The sequence below is a fragment of the Plecotus auritus genome, assembly GCF_963455305.1.
Source record: "Plecotus auritus genome assembly, chromosome: 12".
Lineage (NCBI taxonomy): Eukaryota > Metazoa > Chordata > Mammalia > Chiroptera > Vespertilionidae > Plecotus > Plecotus auritus.
Window position 1 is genome coordinate 34,313,308 of NC_137778.1, and position 27,105 is coordinate 34,340,412.

At 40.2% G+C, this 27,105-nt stretch overlaps 1 protein-coding gene across 1 annotated transcript; it reads right to left on the reverse strand.

The window, feature by feature from the left end:
- Positions 1 to 2,222: 2,222 nt before the first annotated feature.
- On the reverse strand, positions 2,223 to 26,930 carry SEC22B (SEC22 homolog B, vesicle trafficking protein). The gene is made up of 5 exons (XM_080647431.1): positions 26,685 to 26,930; positions 19,820 to 19,929; positions 14,833 to 14,993; positions 12,701 to 12,847; positions 2,223 to 5,976 (listed from the first exon to the last, which is right to left on the reverse strand). The coding sequence occupies exons 1-5, from the start codon at positions 26,757 to 26,759 to the stop codon at positions 5,822 to 5,824; spliced, it is 648 nt and encodes a 215-aa protein (XP_080503557.1). The 5' UTR covers positions 26,760 to 26,930; the 3' UTR covers positions 2,223 to 5,821.
- Between the last annotated feature and the right edge of the window lie 175 nt (positions 26,931 to 27,105).

Here is a 27,105-nt window from a genome sequence, read left to right on the forward strand (position 1 = left end):
AAAGGGACCTGCGTAAGGAAAGTAGTAAGGAGGCTACTGCATGAGTCCAAGTTAAAGTTAATGAGAGCTTGAATCTAAGGCCAAGGGAAAGGAAGTGACGTCTGAAACATTTTGGTGGTTATTAAAAACAGACTTTTTTTTAACAGTTGAGAGGTAGAAAGCAAAAACACAGGATTCAAATGCAGTTCATGATTTGCTCAGGTAAAGGGGTGGCTGGTGATGCCAGAAAAAGGACCAATAGTAGGAAGCACAGGTAAGGTTTTACCTTTGACATTGAAGTGGAGGAAATAAAATGTCTTAGATGCAATTTCATATTTGTGGAATATTACAACACAGATCTCCAATAAGCAATTACATATTTGTGGAATATTAAAACACAACTCTCCAATAAGCAGCAACAAGTTTGGGTCTGAACCTCAAGTTTGAGGGTAGACAGGTATACTTCAGAGTTACCAATAATACAAGTAAGAGCTGAAGTCCTAATTACAAAAGGCAAGCTAGTGGAGCTTGTTCTTAAAGCTTTCTTGAAATGTTTGAATTTTTTTATAAAGGGACTCCTTAAAGCAGGGGCATATCTGCATTAATAAGATAACATAGTATATTATAAAATCAATAAAAGGTTAGATGAATGAAGGTCTAAAAAGAAAGAGTAAGTATAACAGTTGATTTTTTAAAAAGTATTTTTAATGATTTCAAAGAGGATGGGAGGAGAGATGGAAACATCAATGATGAGAATCATTTATCTCCTGCACACCTCTACTGGGGATCGAGCCCACAACCCCGGCTTGTGCCCTGACCTGGAACTGAACTGTGACCTCATAGGTTGATGCTCAACCATTGAGCCATGCCCGCCGGGCTGTAACAGTTAATTTTGAAGCTCTTGCTTACAGAGCAAAGTTGAAGGATTACATTGACTCCTCAGTAGAAACAGCATCTAGGGAAATTATGTAAAAGGCGAAGGGATAAAAGAAGCGAGGAAAAAAGAAAATGGGCAAAAGGATTAGGAAGGGAAGACTTACTTTTAAAAATCATTTTGCACACTGGCCAGGTGGCTCAGTTGGTTGGAGCATCGTCCTGTACACCAAAAGGTTTTGGGTTCGATTCCTGACCAAGGCACATACGTAGGTTGGGGCGTGTACTGGAGGCAACCGATCAATGTTTTTCTCTTACATCAATGTTTCTCTTTCTCTAAAAATCAATAAACACATCCTCCAGTGAGGATTTAAAGGATTTTGCTAATCCTTAAGTGAATCAAATGTGGAAAAATGTTGAATTGACAATGAGATCTAATGAAAAAGTCAAACCAAGGATGAGAAAGGGCAAATAAAAACTCAAGAGCAAAAAACATTAAAAAGGAATACAGGAGAAATAACAAACAATACAAAACAAACAAAAAAAACAACAACAAAAAACTAAAAAGAGAATGGAATAATACAATGAAATTGTTTAAAAAGATATACCTTCTCCCCAAAAAAGCAAATTAAATAAATTGACAGGACAAAGAATAATGCGTGATTATTCAGGAGTAGTAAACTACTGGGTAGGTGTCTAGGAGTCTGGGGGTTGAATCTAAGTACTTCAACATGCCATGCAGCCTTGGGCAAGCTGGAAAACGGTTATGCGGAAAACATTAGATGTCTTGATTAGTATATGAAAGCCAAATTTCCAACGAATTTTCTCATCTAAAACATGGATTCAGTTACAGCACTTATAGCTGAATGATTAAATTGCTCGATAGTTTTCTACTTTTGGATCAACCTTCTCCGTAATGAATAATAGGGTGTGAGACTCAATTTGCCCATTCTATATCAAACTATGCTACACATGCTACAAATTTTCTTTCGGGACCTTTAACTGTACAAGCTATTTGGTCCAGTCAGTCAATTTGCAATTATACTAGTACACCTATACACCCACTGCTCTTTGCCCTTTTGCTGAGCTGTTTGAAAAGACAACCAGGGGAGGATTCAGTTTTGCTAAATACACTAACCCAAAAGCCTTAACTGTGTAGCCACCAACAATCAAGCCTTTAGTCATGAAAACTCCCTGTGGGATGGGATATTAAATTATGAGATGTTTTCTTATGCATTTATTATTAAATACTGTGGGTGCAGAATTATCCATTTGTCTTAACTTGCTTTTGCTAGATGTCCTACTGATAAAAGTAGAAAATATAAAAGATCCTTAAATGTGATTTGTGGAACTGAGACCAAAATTTTTTTAAAATAGTTTTATTGATTTCAGAGATGAAGGGAGAAGGAAAGAGAGATAGAAACATCAACGATGAGAGAGAATCATTGACCGGCTGCCTCCTGCACGCCCCCCTATGGGGATCGAGCCCACAATGCGGGCATGTGCCCTTGACTGGAATTGAACCAGGGACCCTTCAGTCCACAGGCCAATGCTCTATCCATTGAGCCAAACCAGCTAGGGCCAAAAAATTTTTTCTATACAACCAGATCCCTAAATGTACTACAGAAAAATATTGATAGAATTTTTTTTTTGGTATACCACCTTTTAAGAATGCATCTCATCCACAAAGTTAGTTCAAACTATAGAATTCTTCCGATTCACCAGAGCTGGACAGTTTTCAAGGCTTCTGGGTACTTACCTTTGACTTCCACTTCCTGCGTGTCTGGGGTTCTTAACTGGGAGACATGGGCCACTGGGTTACAACAGGCTTCAGGAGTCCTTGAATTCCCTGACATAGTATCTGATACTTGGTATACAAGTACACATGTGTTTTTTCTAGGCAGAGGCACATACCTTTCATCAGATTTTCAAAGGCTTTCCAAACAGCGTAAGAACCAGAAAGACATTTAAATGAGCAGTTGTATGTACAATTTGCCAAATATTTTTAACATTTGTGAGATTTCTTAGTTTAATAAGCATCTTGGGAAGTTCAGTGTCACAACAGCCAGAAAAGCTACTTTTAAGAGTAATTCCACAGCTTCTCTTCCTAGTAATTCACACAATCTTCAACCCACTGTAATCTGACTTCTGTCTGTATGATTAAGTTCCTAAATTCAAAATACATTTTTTGGTACTTATTTGTCCACTTGGTGGTATAGTATATTGGAGAGAAGCGGACTCAGGAGCCAAACTGCCTAGTTCAAAGCTTTGCCCCATCACTTTCTAGCTCGCCAGCTTTGCACAAATTAACTCTCTATGCCTCAGAGTGGTATCCTTAGTAAAAAGTGTCTTTATTCATGTTGTGTGAACAGAACTTACTTCAAAATGTCAATGGGAGAATTCAATGCGCTCCCAACTAAGGAAGCATTATGTAAATATGAGTTATCATTTGGTACCTGGGATAACTCCTTTCTTGAAAATCATTTGAAACGTGTCTCTCCTAGGTCTCATTCCAACTTGGGTGGCGCCTTAGTTTCATCTTCCTAGTTCTAGGCTTAGCCCTCTCTAATATATCTTTTACACTATGGCCAGAATGATCGTTTGAAACTACAAACCTGATGCCATCTCTTGCCCCTTTACGACAGTGGGCCAGTCTAGCTCTTCTTCCTTAAGTCCCCATTGCCTACACTTACCCTACCAGGTCCATGGAACCAAACTAATTACAATCCCCAAAATGTGCCTTATTCTTTTAACTCATGACTCTGTATAAGCCATTGACTCTGTCTAGAATACCCATTCTCCTTTTCTTACTACACTCCTTCCCCAAGTAAATTGGGTATCTATTCTCAATGTGGCCCCAATAACACTGCACACTAATTACACATTCTATTCTAGAAGGCTGTTTGGTTGCTGATACATTTCATCTAGTCAGATCTTCCCTTCCCACCACCTCTAATAAAGAGCAGAAGTAGGAGCCATATTATGACAGTCTTGTTCTTTTTCTACCATCGTAATCTTAAACTATTTTCTTATTCCTTTGTCATCCCATAATCCCCCTTCTCATTTTTTAACCCACTGAGTTTATGTAAGAAAATAGCTAGAAGGTTATAGGGACATAAATAAACTAGATAACAACACTTCACACTGAAGGGAACATTCTAGACGTATTTATTTCACTGCTGACCACTTGGTTACAGCATGCAACTCTCAACAGCGAGCTGCCACTCTCCACTCCTACAGAAGCACCAAATGCTATGGTGCCTCTACTTAGTTTTCAGCCGTTCACAGGCTTTATTACCAACATCATTACCTAGGGACGAGCCCTTCAGAGACTTAAAAGTACTTATTCTCTATAAAAAGTAACTTCATATTTCATGCACAAAACTCCAATTGGCAGATGTAGGTCCAAGTTGAAAGAAAAAAATTTATTCTAGTTCTGTAAATTATCAGGAATAAAATAAGCATTTCTCCTCGCCTGTCATAAGGAAATAGAATTTCTCTATCAGGAATCAAGACAGTAGCTTTGATGAGCCCACAGTTATAAAATGAGCCCAGAGTTATAAAATTGCTCACTGGTTAAAGTTCTTTCCGAAGACGTTAAGAGGTAAGAAGATGGCTCATTTTCCTCTACAATTTAAAGAAATATTTGCAGTATTTGTAGGAGTAATAGATTATATTGCAGGCCCTTGTGACAATATTTAAAAGACCTATTCTCCCATTTAGAAAATTCAATCTCAGAAGGTAAAAGAAAATCCCCATTATCCCTGAGCAAAAAGGGGAAAAATCTTATGTCCTTTTATTTGTTAATAGAAGACACTATAAATGAGTTGCCTAGCTCTAGGTCATTCTCAGAGGGTTTATATAAACTTAAGCAGGTGTGAGGTGCTCTCAGAGACTTTCTCAGATAAATGTATTTAGTGGTTTGAGTAGCCACTCAGCAAAACTTTAAATTTAATTAACCACACAGCTGAACATTCTCCATTTTGAAATTTGAGACTGTCCTGAGAAGATGCCTATGGGACATGAAACTATTGGGCACAGAATAATTTTTTAAATGTCAGCAAACGGTGACAAGAGGGAGAGAGTGGGGGAGACTGTAGTGGAGACTGAGAAAGGGGCAGGACGAAGCTATAGTTAGGAACCGGGCCTTTCCTCTTAAGTCAGGAGCCTCTGGCTACAGGTATGCTATCCTCACTCTTCATATAAACCAGACGTTACAAAATAAAATTAAGCATGTCCCAAACTAATTTAAGTCTTTTAAGGAATAAATGACAGAAAACATTTTAGCTTCTTAATCAAGGAGTGCTATAATAGAATTTCAAGGCATCTTAATATAATTCGTTTAACCTTAAAGCAATTGTGCAATAAGCAAAATATAAAAGGAAAATAACAAAGGTTAACTTCCTACAGGGGCCAACAGACAAGATCTTTGCTGCACAGCAATTAACCTTCACACACTGGAGTCTTATTTAAAAGGCCATCGAAAACTCAGATTACTGAAAATCACAAATGTCACCAACAAAAGGAATGTTGATCAGATAGAGTCAAAAAACTTCCCAGAGGGCTGCCTTCTCTGAAGGAATTTCAGCCTGTTGCTAGCACAGGTTGGTTTAGTTAAATCTCGCTGATGGCTCCGTTAAAGAATGAATGCCCCAGTCAGTGCTGTTTTAAAAATGTAAAACACTGGGAGGGGAAAAAATACCCAAAATAAAACAATCTACTGTTCCCTAACATATACAGCTTAGCACCCAGAGAAAGCCTCTGCCCCCAAAAGAGACTTTCCACATAGGGTTAAGCTTCATTAAATGAGGGTGTAACCTTTCATTTTCAGGATTTGTCTTTTCTTGCAAGGTCCTTAAAGGCAGAAGTCCCACTTGGATTCTAACACACATCTCTGTGAGCTCAGCTTCCTGAAAACACACACCTGCCAGGGTCTAGGTTCTCCCTTGCCAGTGACTGGTTCACTACTTCACAGCCACCAGAATCGCACATACACTATCAACATGATGAAAAACACAGCCACTGCTGCAAGTTTGGCGTAAGTGGACCGCATGTTCAAGTACTTCGCGTCTTGGCGGTATTTCTTAGACAGGCTGGACAAATTGTTAGCCTTTGAATCCAATGCTGTCAAAGAGGAAGAAAGGAAAACACTAATTAGCCCATGGAAGTATTTTATCAAATGTATGAAGTCATAAAAATAACCAAAAGGAGTGGCACTATACCAAACAACCACAATGCTTAAATGATCACTTTTATTTTAAGGGTAAAGTTACCTGTACTGATTAATTCATGATCCTAAAGCACTGAAAAATCTACAGTGCATTTAAAAATTATCAGATCAAGTAATGTTCAAATTTTTGAGGCTGCATAGTGAAGTGGTTAGGAGTGCAGGCTCTGGCCTCTGACTCTTTGGTCAAATTTCAGATGCATCAGCCATGTAACTCAGCCTCACTAAAGCTCCGGTTTCATCATCTATGTATTGGGGATAACAGAAACTATATCATAGGCTTATAGGTACACGCAAATGCCTGTAAAGTGAGCACAATGCCTGCATATGGTAAACATCTGAGAAGTGTTGGCCAACATTAAGCATCTCCATAATCTTTCAATGGTCTAAATTATATTCCCTCATATTTTAAAAAATAATAATCCATGTAAAATAACACTCAGATAAACAGGAAATCCAATGAACCAGCCATTGAATACTAAGCTATATCTCAATGATGAATGCTACCAAATGTCTAAGATTCTCCACATTGTAGAGACTAATATAGGTGCTAGAAAACCACCAATATCTACTAAATTAAGCTTTTTAGAATATTTTGCAACATTTCTTTTCCCTACAAGTAAATGGCATTTGTAATGTCATTATCTTCTTATAACTAGAGGCCCGGTGCATGAAATTCGTGCATGGGGGTGTGGGGGGGTGTCCCTCAGCCCAGCCTACACCCTCTCCAATCTGGGACCCCTCAAGGGATGTCCCACTGCCCGTTTAGGCCCGATCCCAGTAGGATCGGGCCTAAACGGGCAGTGGGACATCCCTCTCACAATCCAGGACTACTGGCTCCCAACTGCTCGCCTGCCTGCCTTCCTGATTGCCCCTAACTGCTTCTGCCTGCCAGCCTGATCACCCCCTAACCACTCCCCTGCCAGCCTGATTGATGCCTAACTGCTCCCCTGCCAGCCTGATTGCCCCTAACTGCCCTCCCCTGCAGGCCTGGTCACTCCTAACTGCCCTGCCCTGAAGGCCTGGTCACCCCTAACTGCCCTCCCCTGTGGGCCTGGTCCCCCCCAACTGCCCTTCCCTGCAGGCCCGGTCGCCCCCAACTTCCTTCCTCTGCCGGCCTGGTCACCCCCAATTGCCCTCCCCTGCAGGCTTGATTGCCCCTAATTGCCTTCCCTTGCAGGCCTGGTCCCTCCCAACTGTACTCCCCTGCTGGCCTGATCCCTCCCAACTGCCTCCCCTGCTGACCTGATCGCCCACAACTGCCCTCCCTTGCAGGCCTGGTCCCTCCCAACTGCCCTCCCCTGCTAGCCATCTTGTGGCAGCCATCTTTGACCACATGGGGGTAGCCATCTTGTGTGCTGGAGTGATGGTCAATTTGCATATACTCTTTTATTAGATAGGATTGTTAACTGAGCAATTAAGAGAAATAGCCAGATAGACAAAAGCTAGACTGGACTAAAATACATGGCATATTTTAATAAAAACAAACTTTCAATTTGACATAAGTGAATTCTGATCAAACTCTTTACTTCTTTCAGTTTTTGAAAAACTATTTTGCAATCTGAATGTCTGTTCTTCCTCAGAGAATGCTTCTGGAATATTTGGAGTTGCCTAATAGAGACTGGTTTTGATTGAGAAATGTGGCATTACTTAATAGCACAGGCATGACAGCTACTTCTAAATTATCAACTTGTCCTGTAAGAAAAACACCTAGTCATGTAAAAAAAAGAAGTTACAGAATGAGAAATAACCATGACAATGCTGCAAGGAATCTTTCTAGCCAGTCTACTAGAGTGTACAACTCATTGGACAGAGGTTTTTAACTATTGTGTTTATTTTGCTATATCCCCAGTAACTAGGACAGAGTCTGGCATATATAGTCAGTGTGCAATAAATAAATATTTGCTAAATGAATCTAAATCTGCTGAGACTAACTGGACAGAGGAACAAGTATTAGGGCACATGAAATAAGTAATAGTTAAGTGAATTCCTCTGCATCAGAACATTTAGGAGAAACCAAGATGGTGGCATAGGTAAACACCTAAACTGCTGCCTCGCACAACAATTTTAAAACTACAACTAAAAGACAAAACGTCTATCACCCAGAACCATGGAAAAGCTGGCTGAGTGGAAGTTCTACAACTAGAAGGAAAGAGCAAACAGCATTGAGGGGTGCACAAGCACTGAAAAGCTGAGGTACGGAGGCGCGTGAATCGGGCTGGCGGTGGGTGTCTGGGTGCGCTGCTTCTTTCAACCCAAAGGGAGACAAGCTCCCAATTACTCTGAACTCCAGTTTCTGGGGAGACACTGGGGACCCAAACTCCTATGGGGAGAAGCTGGACTGTCTGCCATTGGGTCGGAAAGTGAGGGTGACTTTCTTGCAGAGGTGCACCCAGCAATCATTGTTTACTGCGCTGGGGCGAGGGACGCGGGGACTTGGAAACGCAGAGATGGCTGACTGGCAGCCATCACTGTTTGCCACGCCCTAGCCTAGTGACTCCCTGAGACCCTGCCCCGCACAATCTACAAACCCACCCAAGCTCCATGCAGCGGCTTTTGCATATAAATGGCCTGCCCTATCGCAGTTTAACCAAACAAACTGCAGCTCTGGTCAGACAGCTCCAAAACCTCCAAACCCAAGCAAAGAGGAGAAAACTGTAGTTCTCGCTGTACCTCCTGCTGGGTGGCCTCGGACAGTAGCTGACTAGCACCACATTGGAGATCCAGAGGCCAGTGTATCTAGTGCTCAATGTGAGACACCAGATTTCAACTACTCACATCCATAAGTGACACATTCAAGAGGCAGACTCAGTGAGCACCAAAGCCACACTGAAGCAAGTCCTGCCCCCTAAGCGTGTCTCCAGCGCAGCAGTTCTTCCATTATAGACACAGTGGGTCCTCACAGCCAATTGGCCTGGAGGTCATTTCCTCCCAGTGACACCAACAACAATCAAGACTTAACTACAACGAGGCTGTACACACAGTCCGCAAAGGGATACACCAAGAGTGTCCACCTCAGGTAACTGGGAGGCCAACCCACTGGCCTATATAGGACACCTAGCACACAAAGCCACCCTACCAACTCAGGGAAGCAGTAAAAATGCGGAGACAAAAAGATCACAAATGAAAGAAATGGAGGAAAACAAACGACTGGATATAGAGTTCAAAACCACGGTTATAAGGTTTTTCAAGAATTTCCTAGAAAAGGCCGATAAATTCATCGAGACCCTTGAGGATATGAAAAAGGACCAACTAGAAATTAAACATACACTGACAGAAATAAAAAATATTATACAGAGACCCAACAGCAGACTAGAGGAACGCAAGAATCAAGTCAAAGATTTGAAATACAAAGAAGCAAAAACACTCAACCGGAAAAGCAAAATGAAAAAAGAATCCAAAAATTTGAAGATAGTGTAAGAAGCCTCTGGGACAACTTCAAGTGTACCAACATCAGAATTATGGGGGTGCCAGAAGAAGAGAGAGAGCAAGATACTGAAAACCTATTTGAAGAAATAATGACTGAAAACTTCCCCCACCTGGTGAAAGAAATAGACTTACAAGTCCAGGAAGCGCACAGAACCCCAAACAAAAGGAATCCAAAGAGGACCACACCAAGACACATCATAATTAAAATGCCAAGGGCAAAAGACAAAGAGAGAATATTAAAAGCAGCAAGAGAAAAACAGTTAATTACCTACAAGGGAGCACCCATACGACTGTCAGCTGATTTCTCAACAGAAACTATGCAGGCCAGATGGGAGTGGCAAGAAATATTCAAAGTGATGAATAGCAAGAACCTACAACCAAGATTACTCTACCCAGCAAAGTTATCATTCAGAATTGAAGGTCAGATAAAGAGTTTCACAGACAAGAAAAAGCTAAAGGAGTTCATCACCACCAAACCAGTATTATATGAAATGCTGAAAGGTATCTTTAAGAAGAGAAGAAGAAGAAAAAAGTAAAGATAAAAATTATGAACAACAAATACATATCTATAAACAAGTGAATCTAAAAATCAAGTGAATTAAAAATCTGAGGAACAGAAGAAACTGGTGAATATAATAGAATCAGGGGCATAGAATGGGAGTGGATTGATAATTCTCAGGGGGAAAGGGGCGTGGGGGGTACGGGAAGAGACTGGACAAAAATCGTACACCTATGGATGAGGACAGTGGGAGGGAGGTAAGGGCAGAGGATGGGGTGGGAACCGGGTGGAGGGGAGTTATGGGGGGAAAAAGGAGAAACATCTGTAATAATCTGAACAATAAAGATTTATTAAATTAAAAAAAAACATTTAGAAGCACATGATATCATTAAGACAAAGCTACTACTTGGAGAAGTCGTTTAGCAAATATGTGAAGACACCATGTGAAGTGCTAGAGGATACAATGATGGCCAAAAGATGTTTTTTGATACCTATATTTTTGAAATTTACAGTGACACCTTTGAATGAAAAGACAAAACCTATGACTTAAGAGAAATAGGTATGTTTAGGCAGTGAAAAAGGTCATAATTTGATCTTGCTGAAAGAACTCACAGGAACTATTCTTGGGTCTTAAATGCAAAGTAGACTAGCTATACAACTTTAAAAATTAGAGAAGGCATAAAAGATGGATTCTTATTATGAAGAAGCTTAAAGAGAAAGAAAACATTATATGAGGTAGGCTTATTTTTTTCATTGTCCTTCAAATATGCTCCATACAGAAATGGTTTTCCTTCCTCTTAAGATACCACTCTTCACTCCTTCCTGATGTATCAAATTTCAAGAATCTTTCCTGCTCAGTTCACATTTATCTACTTCCTTCTATATTTTTATAGCTCTCATGTCTTTATGTCTATTTAAAACTATCATACAATGAAAATGGGCAACTCCGTGGACCAACAAAAAAGCAGTGTGGCTTTTAGGAAGCTACTCAACCTTTCTGAGTCTCTGCTTCTTTATCCATAAAACTGGTTTGACACCACCCACTTCACCTGGGATTACTCTAAAGAATTAATAAAATATATGTAGTCCCCCTACCATCTTGTCTAGCACAAAGTGTTCCATTGATGTTTGTTTCTTTTACCATCTATAAATTTCTGATAATGTTACTTATTTTCCCAATCAGATGAAGTTACTTCAGGGTATAAATGTACTTCTTTGTCAATCAGCATCTCAGCTTTGTAGCAGCCAGCAAAGCACTAGGAGATAATTCTTTACATGTTTTATGAACTCACCAATATATGTATTTTGGATTTTTAAAAAAGTTCCTGTGGTCTACTTTATCACAAGTAGAAACTGTAAGTCTATTATGATGAAAATATACACAGACTCACTTAAAATTAGATTTTTAAAGAGTGTGAAGCTATATGCTTGGACAACTGCTTCCTAGTAACATAAAGGTTAAAATTTGCAATATATAATAACAAAATTTATTCATGAATATGTAGAAAGGTTAAATTCAAGAAATATTCTTAAGACATCTACTTGCGATCATTACTATGAGAGACATAAAAGAAATATATGAAATAGACATAAAACATAAGCACTTTTAAAGAGTACATAACCACATTAAACACTTAGGTAACATTTAAACAAGTAACATTTAAACATTAAATATATATTTGGTATTAATAAATATATTAACTATAAATATATTTATTAATACCAAATATATATTTCAGGAAATTTACATAAATAAGTACATACATACATACACACAAACACCCCTTTAAGTGCTAAAAAACACCATATTTAGCTAAGTGCTTTAAAGAATTTAATGTGATATGGACTATAAGGATCAGAAAAGGCTTATTTATTTAAATATGTTTGTATTGATTTTAGAGGGAGAGAGGAAGGGAGAGGGAGAAACGATGAGAGGCTGCCTGTGGCACACCCCACACTGGGGATAGAGCCTGCGCCCTGACCGAGAATTTAACCAGCAACCTCTTGGTGTATGGGCCGACACGCAATCAACTGAGCCATACTGGCCAGGGCTGCAAAGGCTTCTTCACAGAGGTAGTTCCTATCTAGATTTAAAGAACAGGTCCAGGATGACCTGACTGAGTCAGAATGTTTGTAACTAGAGAGAAGGAGAGGAGTTTGTAATCTCCTTACCCCCCAGTTTAGAGAACACAATGCTTTTGCACATTACAAGTACACAATAATAATGACTGAATGAATGAAAAGTAAGTTGAGACCAGACGAAATCTTATCTTGCATTCAGTTTTTAAAGTTTTCAGCAGAGGATTATATAACATTTAATCTGGCAGCAGTAAAATCTCCCCAAGTGGCTACTCAGGAAACCCCAGCAATTGACAATTTCCTCTCATTCTTCTTTTCATTTCTGCTCACTTATGTGTTTCTGTAAATATTTACTAAACTTTGTAAGTATCTTGGAAATAGTAATTGCTTCTGATACGGAATGAGACCCTTACTGTTTCAACTCAACAAATCTAATCATGCTAAGAAAAAAATATCATATTGGAAGCTTTATAATGTCATCTGTGTCTGAGAGAAGAAGTCTTAACAGTGCTCCATAGACTCTGACAGCATGCAGGTTACACTAACATAAGCTATCCTTGCCTCTGGAATGAGAACCACCTCTTCGTAAGATTTGTATGGCTTTTAGCTACTACCTGAGAGTGCTTCTCCTCGTTGTAACACTTCTTCGATATTGGCCACCATGAGCCTCTGCACGTCTTGCAATTCAGTGTTGATGGAGCCTAGGTTTCTCCGAGCACGACTGTCAGTGTACAGCTTCTTGGTTTTTTGAATGTAGGTCTCTAGAATGATGGAGAACAATGACCATGAACGACTTCTTTCATGTCCATCAAAATACTGAAATAGGGATTAGGGAGTCCTGAGTTTAGTGCTGGATTGCTACTATCCATGCTTAACCAAGCTATTGCATGAGTATCAAAAGGGGAGTTTTGATTTCTTTATTTGTAAATTGTAAAGATATAATTAGATGACCATGCAGGAGAAATGTCCTTTGCACACCTTTGAAGTGCAAATTAGAAGTACCTACTTTCAGGATCCTTAGAGAAATTAAGACTCACTACAGTAAGCCTTTCCTGAAAGCAGACATTTTCCAACTGTATTCTGAGGACTCTTAGTTTCATTACTTAACTCGACACATTCCCTAAAAAAAAAAAAAAAAAAAAAAAAAAAAAGACTGGCAACAATCTAGCATTTCTACAGCCTAACTTGGCAAAAGAGCCACTCTATCATTAAAAAGTTGAAAAAAATTGTCTTAAAGTATTTTCTTTAACATTCATCCCAATTTCACTCTGTTCGTAAACTTTGGGTAAAGCAGACATGTATTAGGGAGTTTTCCCAAATAACCACTATAAAACTGCAGCTTCATTCATGTTTAGGTCATGTCTATATTTCTCAGAACTATAGAAGAATGACTTATTATTAAAGATTACATTCTCAACATTTGACAAAAATCTTAAGCTATTTCTGCTGGATACCTCTCATTTGCCTCTTTTGATCTCCTCTCCACTGTTCTGCACCCTGCTTTTGCTTTGGGAAGTTGACCTACATGGACTATATCAATAGTCCATGCTAAGAAAAAAAATATCATATTGACATAGCTTCGAGCCAGAAGGGGAGCCCCAAGAGTAGGAAAGAAGAGCAAACAGTGACATCAGGGTATTTAATCCTCTAGCTCCTCCCTGAAAAGTCACCCTGGGCTGGCAATGTCCCTCCACCAACTTACGCTGGAGTTGGCCTTCTCTATAAATTTTCTCCTTCCCCAATCCAGAAACTGCTTCTTTTTCTCATTCCTTTGGGCCTGGGGATGGTAACAATTACTGTGTTACGGGCCCCAGTACCTTGCAGTTCACCTATAACCCATTCATGTCTCTGTCTATAATCCTTTAACCTAACTTGAGTGTACCAATTATTTCCTGTGTGACCTTGACAACAGTCTTTTTTTTTTTTCTTGGCTTACTGGACCGCTATTGTCTACAAACGTAAAATTAAAAAATACATACATTAAAACAATTAGCTCTTGGAGAGTTATAAAACACTGGAGTATTTTGCTAAACTTTATTTCTAAAAAACAAGATTACCTCCTTATCTAGAAAACGAAACATTTCAGAAATACAGAGATAGTAAAAACCAATTTCATTTTTTTAACTAAAAATGTCAGCAGTGAAGGCTGATCATACCTGTTCTTACTTCCTCTACTTGCTGTACTAGGACATTCCCTTTGATGTACTGCCATCAGATACTTTAACAAGGCTGAGCAGTGCTGAGTCTATAATTCTTATACAAATATCAACACCCATACTCACTACTTCAGCATGTAGTAAATGTTATCCCCATTGCCATCTATCTTGTGGTACTTTTCTTTAAAATTAGAGAATCTTATTTTTCTAAAAGAAACAAGACACCAAAAATCTTGCTGATTTTCAAATTCTGACCTCCATAAAATGAGACTTACTGTGAGTGTGTTTGTGTCTGCTTGGGAAAAGAACTCAGCTACTATATACCAATTAAGAGACTTGACCTTAATGAAGAATCAAACCAAATAACCAAAGAGGGCAAAGGGCAACAAGTTCTATGGGGAAAAGATCAAAAGACTAGTGAAAATTACTTATAAGAAGGAAGCCCCATTCATTTAAAAGGACAAAAAGAGGTGGAATGAAAGAGGCAGAATCCAAAACTTCAGTAAAATTATGTGAAAATCATCAGTGTAACAAATAGCTTTTCCATATTCTTTGCCCCCTTGATAGAGAGGTGAAGAACAAAAACTTACCAAACTCAATAAAGCAATAGGGTCTAGACACAGTGGGCACCTTCTTTCCATACTGTTCATCAAACTCTGAGTGTAAATCTTCTAGGAAGGCAAAAGCCAACTTCTTAGGGAAGTTAGCTTCACTCAAAACCAAGTAACACACTCCGTGTTCAATAATGTAGCTGGAGAGAGACAAAAAAGTAAGAAAAAAGTTGTTTGTACAGTAACAATTCCTCTGACAATTTGAAGCAGACTCTCAGTGCCATATAAGCTTTTCAAAAATATTCTAACCTAAGCCGTGGGAGGCTAACTAAGTCAGAAAGCCAATTTCAAACAACAAATCCTTGGAATCAGAAAGCAAACATCTTTCCGTTATTAGAAGTACTAGTGGCCCGGTGCACGAAATTTGTGCACATTAAAAGGGAGACCCAGAGTCAAGTCCCTGCCCACCCACATGCACCTCAAAATCACGTGAGACCCAGACCCGGCCGCCTCCCCTCCATTGGGCTAGATCCAGGCCTGGCCAGTCCCACCCTTATCTAGCTCCACTGGGCAGGGGGCGTGCCTTGAGGTCCCCTGTCAAGCCCCGCCAGGTGGGGGACACGGCCTGAGATCCCCTGTCAAGCCCTGCTGGGTGGGGGGCATGGCCTGAGGTCCCCCATCAAGCCCCAATGGCAGGGGGCACAGCCTCAGGTCTCCCGTCAAGTCCCGCTGGGCTGGGGGTACGGCCTGAGTTCCCCTGACCCAGTACTGGGGGTGCACCTTGAGGTCCCCTGTCAAGCCCCGCTGGGTGGGGAGCATGGCCTGAGGTCCCCTGTCAATCCCCGCCAGGCAGGGGGGCACAGCCTCAGGTCCCCTGGCCCGGTGCTAGGGCGAGCGGTGCAGCATGAGGTCCCCCAGCCTGGTGCCAGGGTGGGGGGGCGTGGCCTAAAGTACCCTGTCAAGCCCCACCTGGTGGGGGGCATGGCCTGAGGACCCCTGGCTTGGCGCCGGAGCAGGGGGCGTGGCCTGAGGTCTCCGTCAAGCCTGACACCAGGGTGGGGGGCATGGCCTGATGTCCCCTGTCAAGCCCTGCCAGGTGGGGGGGCGCAGCCTGAGCTCCCCTGTCAAGCCCTGCTGGGTTGGGGGCACGGCCTGAGATCCCCTGTCAAGCCCTGCTGGATGGGGGGCATGGCCTGAGGTCCCCTGTCAAGCCCCACGGGGGCGGGGGAGGGTGTAGCCTCAGGTCCCGGCCAATTGCTCCTTATGGGAAGTTGGCCTAAGCTGTGGGTGTAGCCATCTTTGTGAAGGAGTGATGATCAATTAGCATATTCCCTCTTTATTAGATAGGATATTCCAGCCCTGGCTGGTTTGGCTCAGTGGATAGAGTGTCGGCCTGCGGACTGAAGGGTCCCAGGTTCAATTCTGGTCAAGGGCATGTACCTTGGTTGGGGGCACATCCCCAGTAGGGAGTGTGCAGGAGGCAGCTGATGGATGTTTCTCTCTCATTGATGTTTCTAACTCTCTATCCCTCTCCCTTCCTCTCTGTAAAAAATCAATAAAACATATTTTTTTAAAAAAGAAGTATATTCCAAAAGGAGTACTTAGTCATGTGTAGTATAACTGTCTATTCACTATATAATTCTTCAACTAAACTGTCCTAATAACTAAGGCTTTTTCTTGAAATCTTGGAGTTGTGACTCCATCCATCCTTTGATTATATAAAACTAGTATACACAGTTTTAAACTCCTTCCAGCTGTAAGAAAAACAGTGAAACTAAAAAATGTCACGGATACTTAAAAGTTGGAATTTAACGTTATTTACAGAAAATAATGACCTCGGGACTAAAAATATCCCCTGGTATCAAGGTAGGAGGACTCTGCATCAACTGGAAACTGCCCAGTAACAGAGCTGGCTTCCTCTTGTGAGAGTGAGCTTCCCGACATTCTGGAAGGTGCTATGTTTGAGAGGAGCTACTAAGCTCGGACAAGCAGAGCAAGGAAACTGAGGCAGGTTGTTAAACAAGCAGTTTACAGCCATCTAGTAAATCACATAATCTTATTGTCCCTAAACCAAAGACACTTAAGAGTGAATGGTTTGCATTTCTCCTCCCCAACCAGAGGTAAATAACCTAAATCACCCTAATCGGGGAGACAGATAGCAGAAATCCAATTAATGCCATTTGTCCCAACCGTACCCAAGGACTGATAAAGTTAAGGAAATAAATATTATTTTGGCACCAGCATAAAACTGGTGAATATTCTATTGAGAGTCTCTCATAAACCCTCAGCCTTTAAAACATTCAAACGGAAAGCCCCAGGGTATGCTCTCCCTCCCAGGAGCACCTGGGGTGCCTCTCCCAGCCCTCTCTTCTTCCCCCACAGGCATGTATCTCCTAAACTCTAAGAGACCCCACAAGGCTTCCTACCAGGGAGCAATGGGCAGCGACCCCTTGACTCTGTCCCCCTTTTCTCTCTGACTTATTAGTGAGCCAAAGCAGCCCAGCCTAGGCTCATTTCCCCACCTAGTCCCTCTCCTGTTGCTTCTTCTATCCTTGGCCCTTCCTTGTTTCACTGTCCCCAGCTTTAATAACTGTCCTCTGAAAATCACCTGGACTTGCATTGTGAATCTTTCCTGCATGAAGTCAAGAACCCACCCACTACCAGCCTGCCCCTAGGCAGACCCGCTGAGGGCCAGGTCCCCTTTCTGGTAACATAACATGTCTGAGATATTCTTGGGAAGAGGTTAGGCTACTCAGTGGTTTTCAAATGTGTTTTAGCCATTGTAGTCTTTATTTCAGCAAAAATTACATTCAGAAGACAAGTATGTATAGAAAATAAAATACATTCTTTAGTTTAAGTAGGAGTCTACGGGTCCCCCACCCCAACCCACCCCTGCCCCACTCCTAAGGCATCCTGGGACTCCACAGAGTAATGTTTCTAGTCTATTATAGGATCACTCAGGCCCTTTAAAATAATGATGATGATGATGGTAATAATACTGCTGTCCTATCTTTTGTTGTTTTTTTCCTAACCCATAGTAGAGATAAAGGTATTATATAATTAAGTGCCTTTAACCTTTTGATGTTAAAAATTAGGTTTATAGGAAATGTTTTATAAACTACACAAATTAATACCTTATGAAACTTAATGCCACTACTTTATTAACCAATAGGCCAGCGCTTTTTGTTTTGTTTTTGTATACTTATTTGCTTGTTTTTGATGGGTGGCAGTTTTTATTTTTTTCCTTTTAAGTTAAATACACAAGGCTGCTCCCAGGTCTATATTACCTTAGTATCTGCATTCCTAAAATAGCAACATTATTCAGCTAATCCTTTTTTTTCTCTGATTTTCTTATCCTCTCTTTTCTTTAATCCTTCCTGTTTTATCACCTTCAAACTTGACATGTATTACACATTTAATACCAATTATTTGTATATCATTTGAAATCCAATAAAGTGCCTTTGATCCCTCTCTCAGCTATATGCATTATCTATAATCAAGGATTGAGATGCTCTTGAAGTGTCTTTTATAATTCTCTTTTTTCCTAATAAGTAACACTTACTAACTATTCTCTATGTGCCAGGCAAGATATTAAGAGATATACATGGATTTCCTTTACATGGAATAAAAACTATGATTACTTTCCCTACTTTATAGAGGAAACTGAAGCCTGGAGAAGTATATATGAGTTGTTCAACGTTACACTATTAGTAAAGTAGTGTCCCGGTGCACGGATTCGTGCACATTGAAAGGAAATTAATTAGAAGAAATATTTTAATATCGCTATTTGCCCTTTCTCTGTAATACAAGTGTCAACCAAATTCATGATTAATGATGACAGAAACACATGCATGTGATTTGCACCAGTGAGAGCTTTATATGTACTGTGAATGCGAAAGTCAACTTAGCCTTTTATATATATAGATAAACTTGCTTAATTAGACCTGCTTTCTGATTTAGCTAAACTTTTCCCAGCCCAGTGAAGCACCCCAACTTCTCTTTCAGATAATTGTCAGGAACACAGCAGTAAATATTAACACAAAGCAGATTATTATTGTAGATCACGCAGGAAGAATAAAGGGTAAAAAATTTAACTGCAGCAGTGTTTGACTATATTCTGCACAGTGAGAAAACCTTAAGTCATTTTTAAGTTCCACCATTTCTTACTTCTTTTCAGTCGGGTCAAGTTCCTAAACTTTCTAAATCTCTGTTGTCTTGTAATGAAAAAAAAATAGGATTCTACTGAATCTCCTATCTACCTACTCCAGGACTTCTGTGAGGATCAAATGAAATAAGGCACAAGAAAACGCTTCACAGACATTTGGTTTCAGTGTAAAATGTTTCCACCTGGCTATAAAGCAAGTCGTGTTCCTGGGCTGAAGAAACTGCAAGGAGGCTAGTCTCTAGGGAGAGGAAGCTGGGCATTGCTATGTGACGTCATTACCCGGTGCTCACAGCAACCGTTTCTGGGCTGGGTTAGGCTGTGGGCCACATTTTGCGCCATGGGGTCTTGGCAGCATTGGCTGCAATTTGGTGGGATGTCGCTCCGGGGTGGTGGCAGGGCCTGTGTCCCAACTGGGAGAAGCCAAGTGTTAGTTTGTTGGCACCAGGTCCATGATGACATTTATTTTTAAATGGCCAGTGCGCATCATGGCAGCTCCTGCGTTGAGCGTCTGCCCCCTGGTGGTCAGTACGCATCATAGCTACTGGTTGGAGGGAAGGACGGACACTTAGACTTTTATATATATAGATGCTTGAGCAGGGTACTAACCTGAATGTGTCTGGTTCTATGGAGCTCCTAAAGCAAAAGCTATCTATTATTGCATGACAGGTACAGCATTCACTAGACACAAGTTGAATAAACAAACCAAGATTTCAGTTTTGCAGAATTAGAGCTAGGGAAGTGGCTTCATGAAGAAACTACACTTTTAAAGTTATCTTACTTTTAAAAAGTTATTCTCATCACATGTTACTTACATTTAGTGTATTTCTGTATTTCATACAAAGAAAGCAGGATTATACTCACTGAAAACTCATGGTGTCAGCTTCCAAAGTACATCTGGTAGGGGACTGCTCGTTCAATTTTCGAAAGAGTTGCTTAGCCTGACTCTGGTACTTTTGAAGGTCCCGAAAAGCCTGAAAGAAGACACCTTTATTTAAGAATTTTCCAGCCCTGGTCAGTATTGCTCAGTGGTTAGAGTGTTGTTATTGGTCTGGATCTGAGGTTGAGTACTGAGAAAGAACAAAGTGAAATCTTAAAATTCTATATAGTAAAATGCTGAGCTAAGAGTAAAAATGAGGAAGCAATAAAAAATTATTTCAATGGCAGATAAGCAAGTACAAGTAAGTATAGCTATATTTAAAATGGTGAATTGAAAATGCAAATCAAAACCACAATGAGATACCACCTGACACCTGCCAGAATGGCTAATATCAAAAAGATAAGAAATAATAAGTGTTGGTGAGACTATTGAGAAAAGGGAACCCTCATTCACTGTGGTGGGAATGTAAATATATATGCAACATTGTTTAATGATAATGTACAATGGTGCAGCCACTATGAAAACAGTATGGTGGTTCCTCAAAAAATTAAAAACAGAACTGTCGTATGATCCAGCAATCCTACTTCTGGCTAGTTATTCAAAGAAAATGAACACAGTAATTTGAAAAGACATATGCACCCCTAATATTCATTGCAGCATTATTTACAGTAGCCGAGATATGGAAACAACCTAAGTGTCCATCAATGGATGAAAGGATAAAGAAGATGTGGTATATATACACAGTAGAATACTATTCAGTCATTAAGAAAATGGAATCTTACCATTTGTGACATCATGGATGGACCTTGAGGGCCATTACATTAAGTGAGTCAAAGAAAGAAATACTGTATGACCTCACTTATATGTGAAATCTAAAAAACAAAACAAACAAAACAAAACAAAAAACCAAAATCACAGATGCAGAGAACAGACTGGTGGTTGCCGGGGGGAAGAGGGAGTAGTGAGTCAAAACAGATAAAAGGGATTAAAAGTTACAAACTTCCAGTTATAAAATAAGTAAGTCATGGGGATCTAACATACAGCATGATGACTAATATTAATAGCACTAGGAGCCCAGCGCGCGATTTGAAATTGCGTAAGTGCTGCCCACCCTTGAGTCTCCAGTCCGGCCCTGCCTCGCTCCCCGGGCCCCGCAGCAGCTGCAGCCGTTGCCGGTCCGGCCCTGCCTCCTTTTCTGGCCCTTGAAGCAGCCGCAGCTGCTGCTGATCAGGCCCTCCCCCAGCACAGGCACGCGGAGGCCCCTGCCACCCAGCCCCTGACACTGCACGCGCAACCTCCTCCTGTCCGGTTGACCCGTTACGGCATCCCAGTTAATTAGCATATTTCTCTACTCTCTCTCTCTCTCTCTCTCTCTCTCTCTCTCTCTCTCTATATATATATATATATATATAATACTTTGAAATGATCAACATTATATACTATCATATATATATATATATATAGAGAGAGAGAGAGAGAGAGATTGTACTGCATATTTGAAAGTTTCTGAGAGCAAATTTTAAATGTCCACATTACAAGAAAAAAAATGTAACTATGTATGGTGATGGATGGTAGCTAGATTTATTGTGGTGACCATTTCACAGTGTATACAAATATCAAATCATTATGTTGTATACCTGGAACTAATATGTTACAGGTCAATTATACCTCAATTAAAAAATAAAATAGCCAAAACCGGTTTGGCTCAGTGGATGGAGCGTCGGCCTGCGGACTGAAGGGTCCCAGGTTCGATTCCAGTCAAGGGCACGTAACTTGGTTGCGGGCACATCCCCAGTGGCGGGTGTGCAGGAGGCAGCTGATCGATGTTTCTCTCTCATCGATGTTTCTAGCTCTCTATCCCTCTTCCTTCCTCTCTGTAAAAAATCAATAAAGTATATTTAAAAAAAAAATATGCCATCATAAAAAAATAAAAATAAAATAAAATAAATAAGAATAAAATGGTAAACTGAACAATTAAATATGAATAAGAAAGTAAACAAATGAACCTGGGAGTTAGGCAGAGACCACTAGAACTATCGATTTGTATATTTATCTTGTTCAGCACTGTCTTTATGGCAATGATTTGTTATAATGCTGTTCACTTGAGAAATACTTCTATATCAACACATATAAGTATATATATGCATGTACATGTGTATATATGTATATATAGTTTTATATATTAATACTTTGAAATAATCAACATTATATACTATCATTAAACAATATTGTGTGTGTGTGTGTGTGTGTGTGTGTGTGGGGGGGGGGGGGTGTCCAAAAAAAGTATACACACACTTTGAATAATTATAAAGGCAGTGTTTATCAAGATACATTTCATTTTCAAAAGTGAGCTATCAGCTGTTAAGATGTGTATACATTTTTGGGGACACCTTGTATATATATAAATTTTTTTTTCATGACTGGTCAGCCAGTAAAGGAGACTGAACACTATCACGTGCTTTGAACTAGTGCACAATATCCTGCGTTCCTACGTTTGAATGGTATTTGCCAATCTGTTTGCTTCCCCATGCCATTATGTAGCATTCAGAAGAGTTCTGACCCCACAACAATAGATAAAAAGAATGAAATAAAGTTGGAAACGCTACTAAAGTGCCAAGAAATAATACCAATGTAGACTAATGCTTTTCAACCTTGGCTTTACAATAAAATCACCTGGAGATGTTAAAAAAAAAAAAATACTCATGCACAATCTCCACCCCGAAACAAATTAAATCAGCATCTTGCACACAGAACTCATACACTGCTATTTTTAAAATATCCACAACCACAGATGTTAAGTTTTTTGACAGCTAAAGGCAGGTGAGCACCTTAAAGTTTATTTTGTATCTGACAAGTCAAACTTGCTCAAGGGCTTGAGGCCAAGAAGAAAAGGGGTCCCCTCTAGCATTTGAGCCCAAGCAGTCCAGCTCTGAGCCCTGCTCCTAAGCACGCTTTACCACCTCTTCAATTTAAACTGCTGCAGCAATAGCAGATACTCCTTCTAGGTGATGTTTTACCATTTAATATTAAGTCAAATTCATAGAAAGTGTTCAAGAAACCATGTGGCAGCTTGAATCTAGGTCTCACAACATAAGCACTTCTTATGTTAAAGATAAACTATTTGCTTTCAAGATTAAAGTCTACCTAAAAATAATTAAATTAGATATCTTAATTCTGTTTCCTACTTTATCTAAAATGGACTTGAACCTTTTATACACTATAAGGAAAGTTATCTGTTGGTAATCCAATAATGAGGATGTGAATGTCTGATAAATTCTGAAACTAATCTGAGTTCATCCAGTAGCATATTTAGCATGTGGTTCTGTATATAATATAAAAAGTACAGGGTAGTAATTGGCCAAACAACTGCAGTACTTTTCATTGGTGTCACTAGGACTGCTGAACAATTAGTTGTACCAAATGCCATCTTTCGCCTTTGCAGAATGTTTAGGTAAACGCTTATCACGTTTAAATTCCTGATGAACTCAACTGGTCAAAGGCCAGAAGCCCCAGAACCAACATTTTCCTCTTAATTACAGAAGGTGATTAATCAAAATTCATTAACTCTAAACAGACTATGCTCTTTTTGGAGCTACCTGTTGCCTACTAGGTTAGCTCTTCACGTCCCCAGAGCTGGGGCAAAATGAAAGAGAAGAGAGTGTGTTTCCTTTTGAGGTAGAACAGGAAGGTAGGTGAAAAACTGCAAACACCTGAAAAGGAGAAACAGCAGAATGGAAGAAAGAAGAAATAGGTGATCAGGTAGGGACTCTAGGATTGAAAGGAAAAATTCATCTATTGCCCTAGGTCTACACTTCTGGTTAAGCACAGAGAAAACAATGCATAAGACAATCTGCTGATATTTTTTTATTTTACTCTCTATTATCTGAATAACCATTCAACTGCTGAAATAAGGCAGCTTGTACAGGGACTAGCACCTAGTAACTATTTAAAATATGTTCTATCTTATCAGTGTAAATAATTGAAAAGGTACATTGAATTATTTGGCCTGGACAATTAAGATACTTACTATTAAAGTATTTGGAAGAGATACCCATTTCTTGAAAAATTATTTCTGGACTTCTAAGATGTAAATACATGATTAAAAATTCATAGAACAAGGTTGTAAATTTAGTGTAGTGGGTAGGTACTAAGGCTCTAGTCTGGAGTCAGACAGATATTGATTAAAAACCAGGGTTCCAAACCAGGGTTGATTTTGCTCCACCCGCCACCCCCCACCCCAGGACATCTGGCAATGTCTGCAAACATTTTCGGTTGTCACAACTGGAGGGAGGGTGGAGGTAGTGCTACTGGCATCTAAGGTGTAGAGACCACGGATGCTGCTAGACATCATACAATGCATAGGACAGTTTCCGCAATAAAGAATTATCCATCCCAAAATGTCAACAGTGCTAAAGTTAAGAAACCCTGATAAAAAATTGCATTGTGCCCAGCCAGAGTGGCTCAGTTGGTTGAGCATTGCCCTGTGCACCGAAGGGTTGTCGGTTCAATTCCCAGTCAGGGCACATACTTAAGTTGTGGTTCTATCCCTGGTCGGGAAATGTACAGAAGGCCATCGATCAATGTTTCTCTCTCTCTCTCTCCCCTTCCTCTCTCTAACCATGTCCTTGGGTGAGGATTAAAAAAATGAAAAAAAATGTTTGTTGTGCTACTTATAAGCTATGTGACTTTACTCAAGAGACCCATCCTAAATTTCAGAGCTTCCCTATCTATAAGCAGGGATGATAACAGTATCTATTGCTGTTAAAATTGCATATCATGCACGTGACAAGCTTAGCACAATGCATGGAATGTAGTAAGCATTCTATAAATATTCTGTATACTATTATAATGGTAAAAATTAGTCTACAACTGATATTTTTGCAGGCAATGGAAGTTTAATACTTTATCATTCAAAGTCAACATTTCTAAAGGAAATCACCATGGGATTACAATCACAAAAAATATTTTTGTGTAAAGTTTCTTTCCTTGTCAATTGAACAAAGCAACCCATTTTGGTAGATGGATACCTAATTTTTAATTAAATTAAGAAACACACAATAATATGTCAATTTTTCAATAAAGTATCAAGGTAGAGAGAAGGATTCTACTAATATTAATTTAACTTCAAATCCATTTTGTATTCTTTGCCCACATTGAAATTCAATGCAATAGCTGGAAAGCTGACCAGATTTCCCCCACTTTGGGAAAACTATTTCTCAAACGACACATCCTTTAAAGAATATTTCGCCACACCATCCTACTTTTCCAAATCATGCTCCATTTAAAACCTTCACTCCTTCTGCAGAGTGTTCCTAGAAAATCTTAACAAATTGGAAAAGAGAAAAATATTTCACAATTTAAAATTCAGGGCATGCTCCATTTTTTTTTTACATTTTATATCAATGTTTAAACTTGTTTTGTTGAATGAACTGAAAACATTTCACTTGGCATGACCTGCAACTTCAAAATCTGTATCACTGTTCTTCTAAAAGCGAAAGTAAACACATTTCTATGTCAAACCTACAAATGCATACAACCAAAGAGAAGCCTCCCTTATTACTTGACACTACTGTCAGTTTAAATGTCATTTCTTCTGGGAAGAGTTTCCTGATCTCCCCAAATCAACTGAGATACCATACCTTTTCCATGTTTAACCAAACCTTCTTCCTCTTCCATAGCAGTTACACCACGTTGTAATTGCTTGTTAGTTGTCTGGCTTTTCCACCAAACTCTAAGATCCAGGAAAGTAGGGACTATGTGCGCTAATCCCCTGCATTAGCACCAGGCTTGGCACATTTGATGTGCTTAATAATTTATTTTTCATGAATATATGAACAAAAAGTCCAAGAAAAGATACGTGCAAAAATTTTTTTTTCTACAACCCGTCTTATTTTTATTTAGGCCTTGAAGTTTTCGTCCCAAAACTACTTAGGTTGTATGAGAAAGTAGGATAAAACTGGTTACTTTAAACATAAGTTGATTCTCAGCCTCCCTTCTTCAGAGACCTCCCAACCTTGCCCTAGAAACTTGTTTCACACCAGAAATTTCCCTTGTGAGTCTAAGGCACAAAGGAGCTCCTTTTCAAGATGTCTGGAGTTTGTTGTTTGTTGTTGTTGTTTTTTTTTTAAAAAATCAATTCAATACATTTTTGAGCACCTAGTAGCATAAAGCTGCTGTTGTAAAAGCTATCATAAACACAAAGATGACTAAGATCTGTCATTTGCCTGCTAGGAAACTCTATTAAAAGGCAAAGAAAAATAGTTAAGATAAAGGTATAAAGCCTAACAGGAAGATAACACAGGGGTTTTAACTCCAACAGTAAGAATTACAGAAGGAGGTGGGAATGGGGCATAACCTTGAAAGAAGGTACTGTCCTGAACTTCAAACAGGTGCCTATATGTGGCAATATTACCTCACCCACTTTCAAAAGATACCAGCAAGCTAGGGCAAGGATCAGGTGCTAGAGCAGAAGAATTTGGGAGCTGATTTAACGCAGAGCCTGTCCGTCAACCTTAATCGCAGCAAAAACTTAGAAGTCCTGAATTTTAACGAAGTCCCTCCATCGTTACAGAACACTGGGGGATCACAACCAGCTGAACCTATCCCTTCTCCAGAGCGTTTTGTTTGTTCGTTTTAAGAGAAACATGTAACACAAAAATCTACCTCCGCCTTCAGAGCAGATTTCTTCTAACAGGTAGTCTCCCCAAAGCCAAAAGGTAAAAGAGCACTGCAGAGAGGGCGGGAGTGTCTGGGAAGTCGCAAGGGTCTCCCGCGTCCTGAGAAGAAATCATGTGCTGAGAGCACCGCCCCCCGGCAGGGACTTGGGGTCGCGGGGATCCAGGAGCTCACCTGTTCGTCCTCCTGTATCGAGGCGGCCAGCGGGAGCCCGTCCGCCACTCGGGCGATCATCGTGAGCAACAACATCTTCGCAGGTTACGGGAACCCAGCACTGGGCCGCACGGCCGTCGGCGTCCTCTTGCTTTCCTCCGCCGCTACAACAGTTAGATCTCTGCCTCAGTTCCCGGAGACCCAGCTACTGGCGTCTCCGCTTCCTGCTGAGGTGGCCGGAAACAAGCTCCAGAGCTTTCCACTACCGGTCCCCAGAATTGGCTTCCCACTGAGAAACACAACCCTCGCAACACAGTTCCGCTGCCTCTCCTTCCACCTTCAGAAACTTTCAAGGCCCCACTCACTTTTCCGGATTTCGAACTTCCAATAAGCCATGAGGGCGTGGCACACAAACTGAAATTGAAAGTTCTAGTTCCTGATA

Coding starts and splice junctions, on each gene's coding strand:
- SEC22B (XM_080647431.1), bottom strand. CDS start 26,759: ATGTTGTTGCTCACGATGATCGCCCGAGTGGCGGACGGGCTCCCGCTG. Junction 19,930..26,684: donor CGATACAGGAGGACGAACAG/GTGAGCTCCTGG, acceptor GTCTTCTTTCAG/GCTTTTCGGGACCTTCAAAA. Junction 12,848..14,832: donor CTATTGCTTTATTGAGTTTG/GTAAGTTTTTGT, acceptor CCATCATTCTAG/AGACCTACATTCAAAAAACC.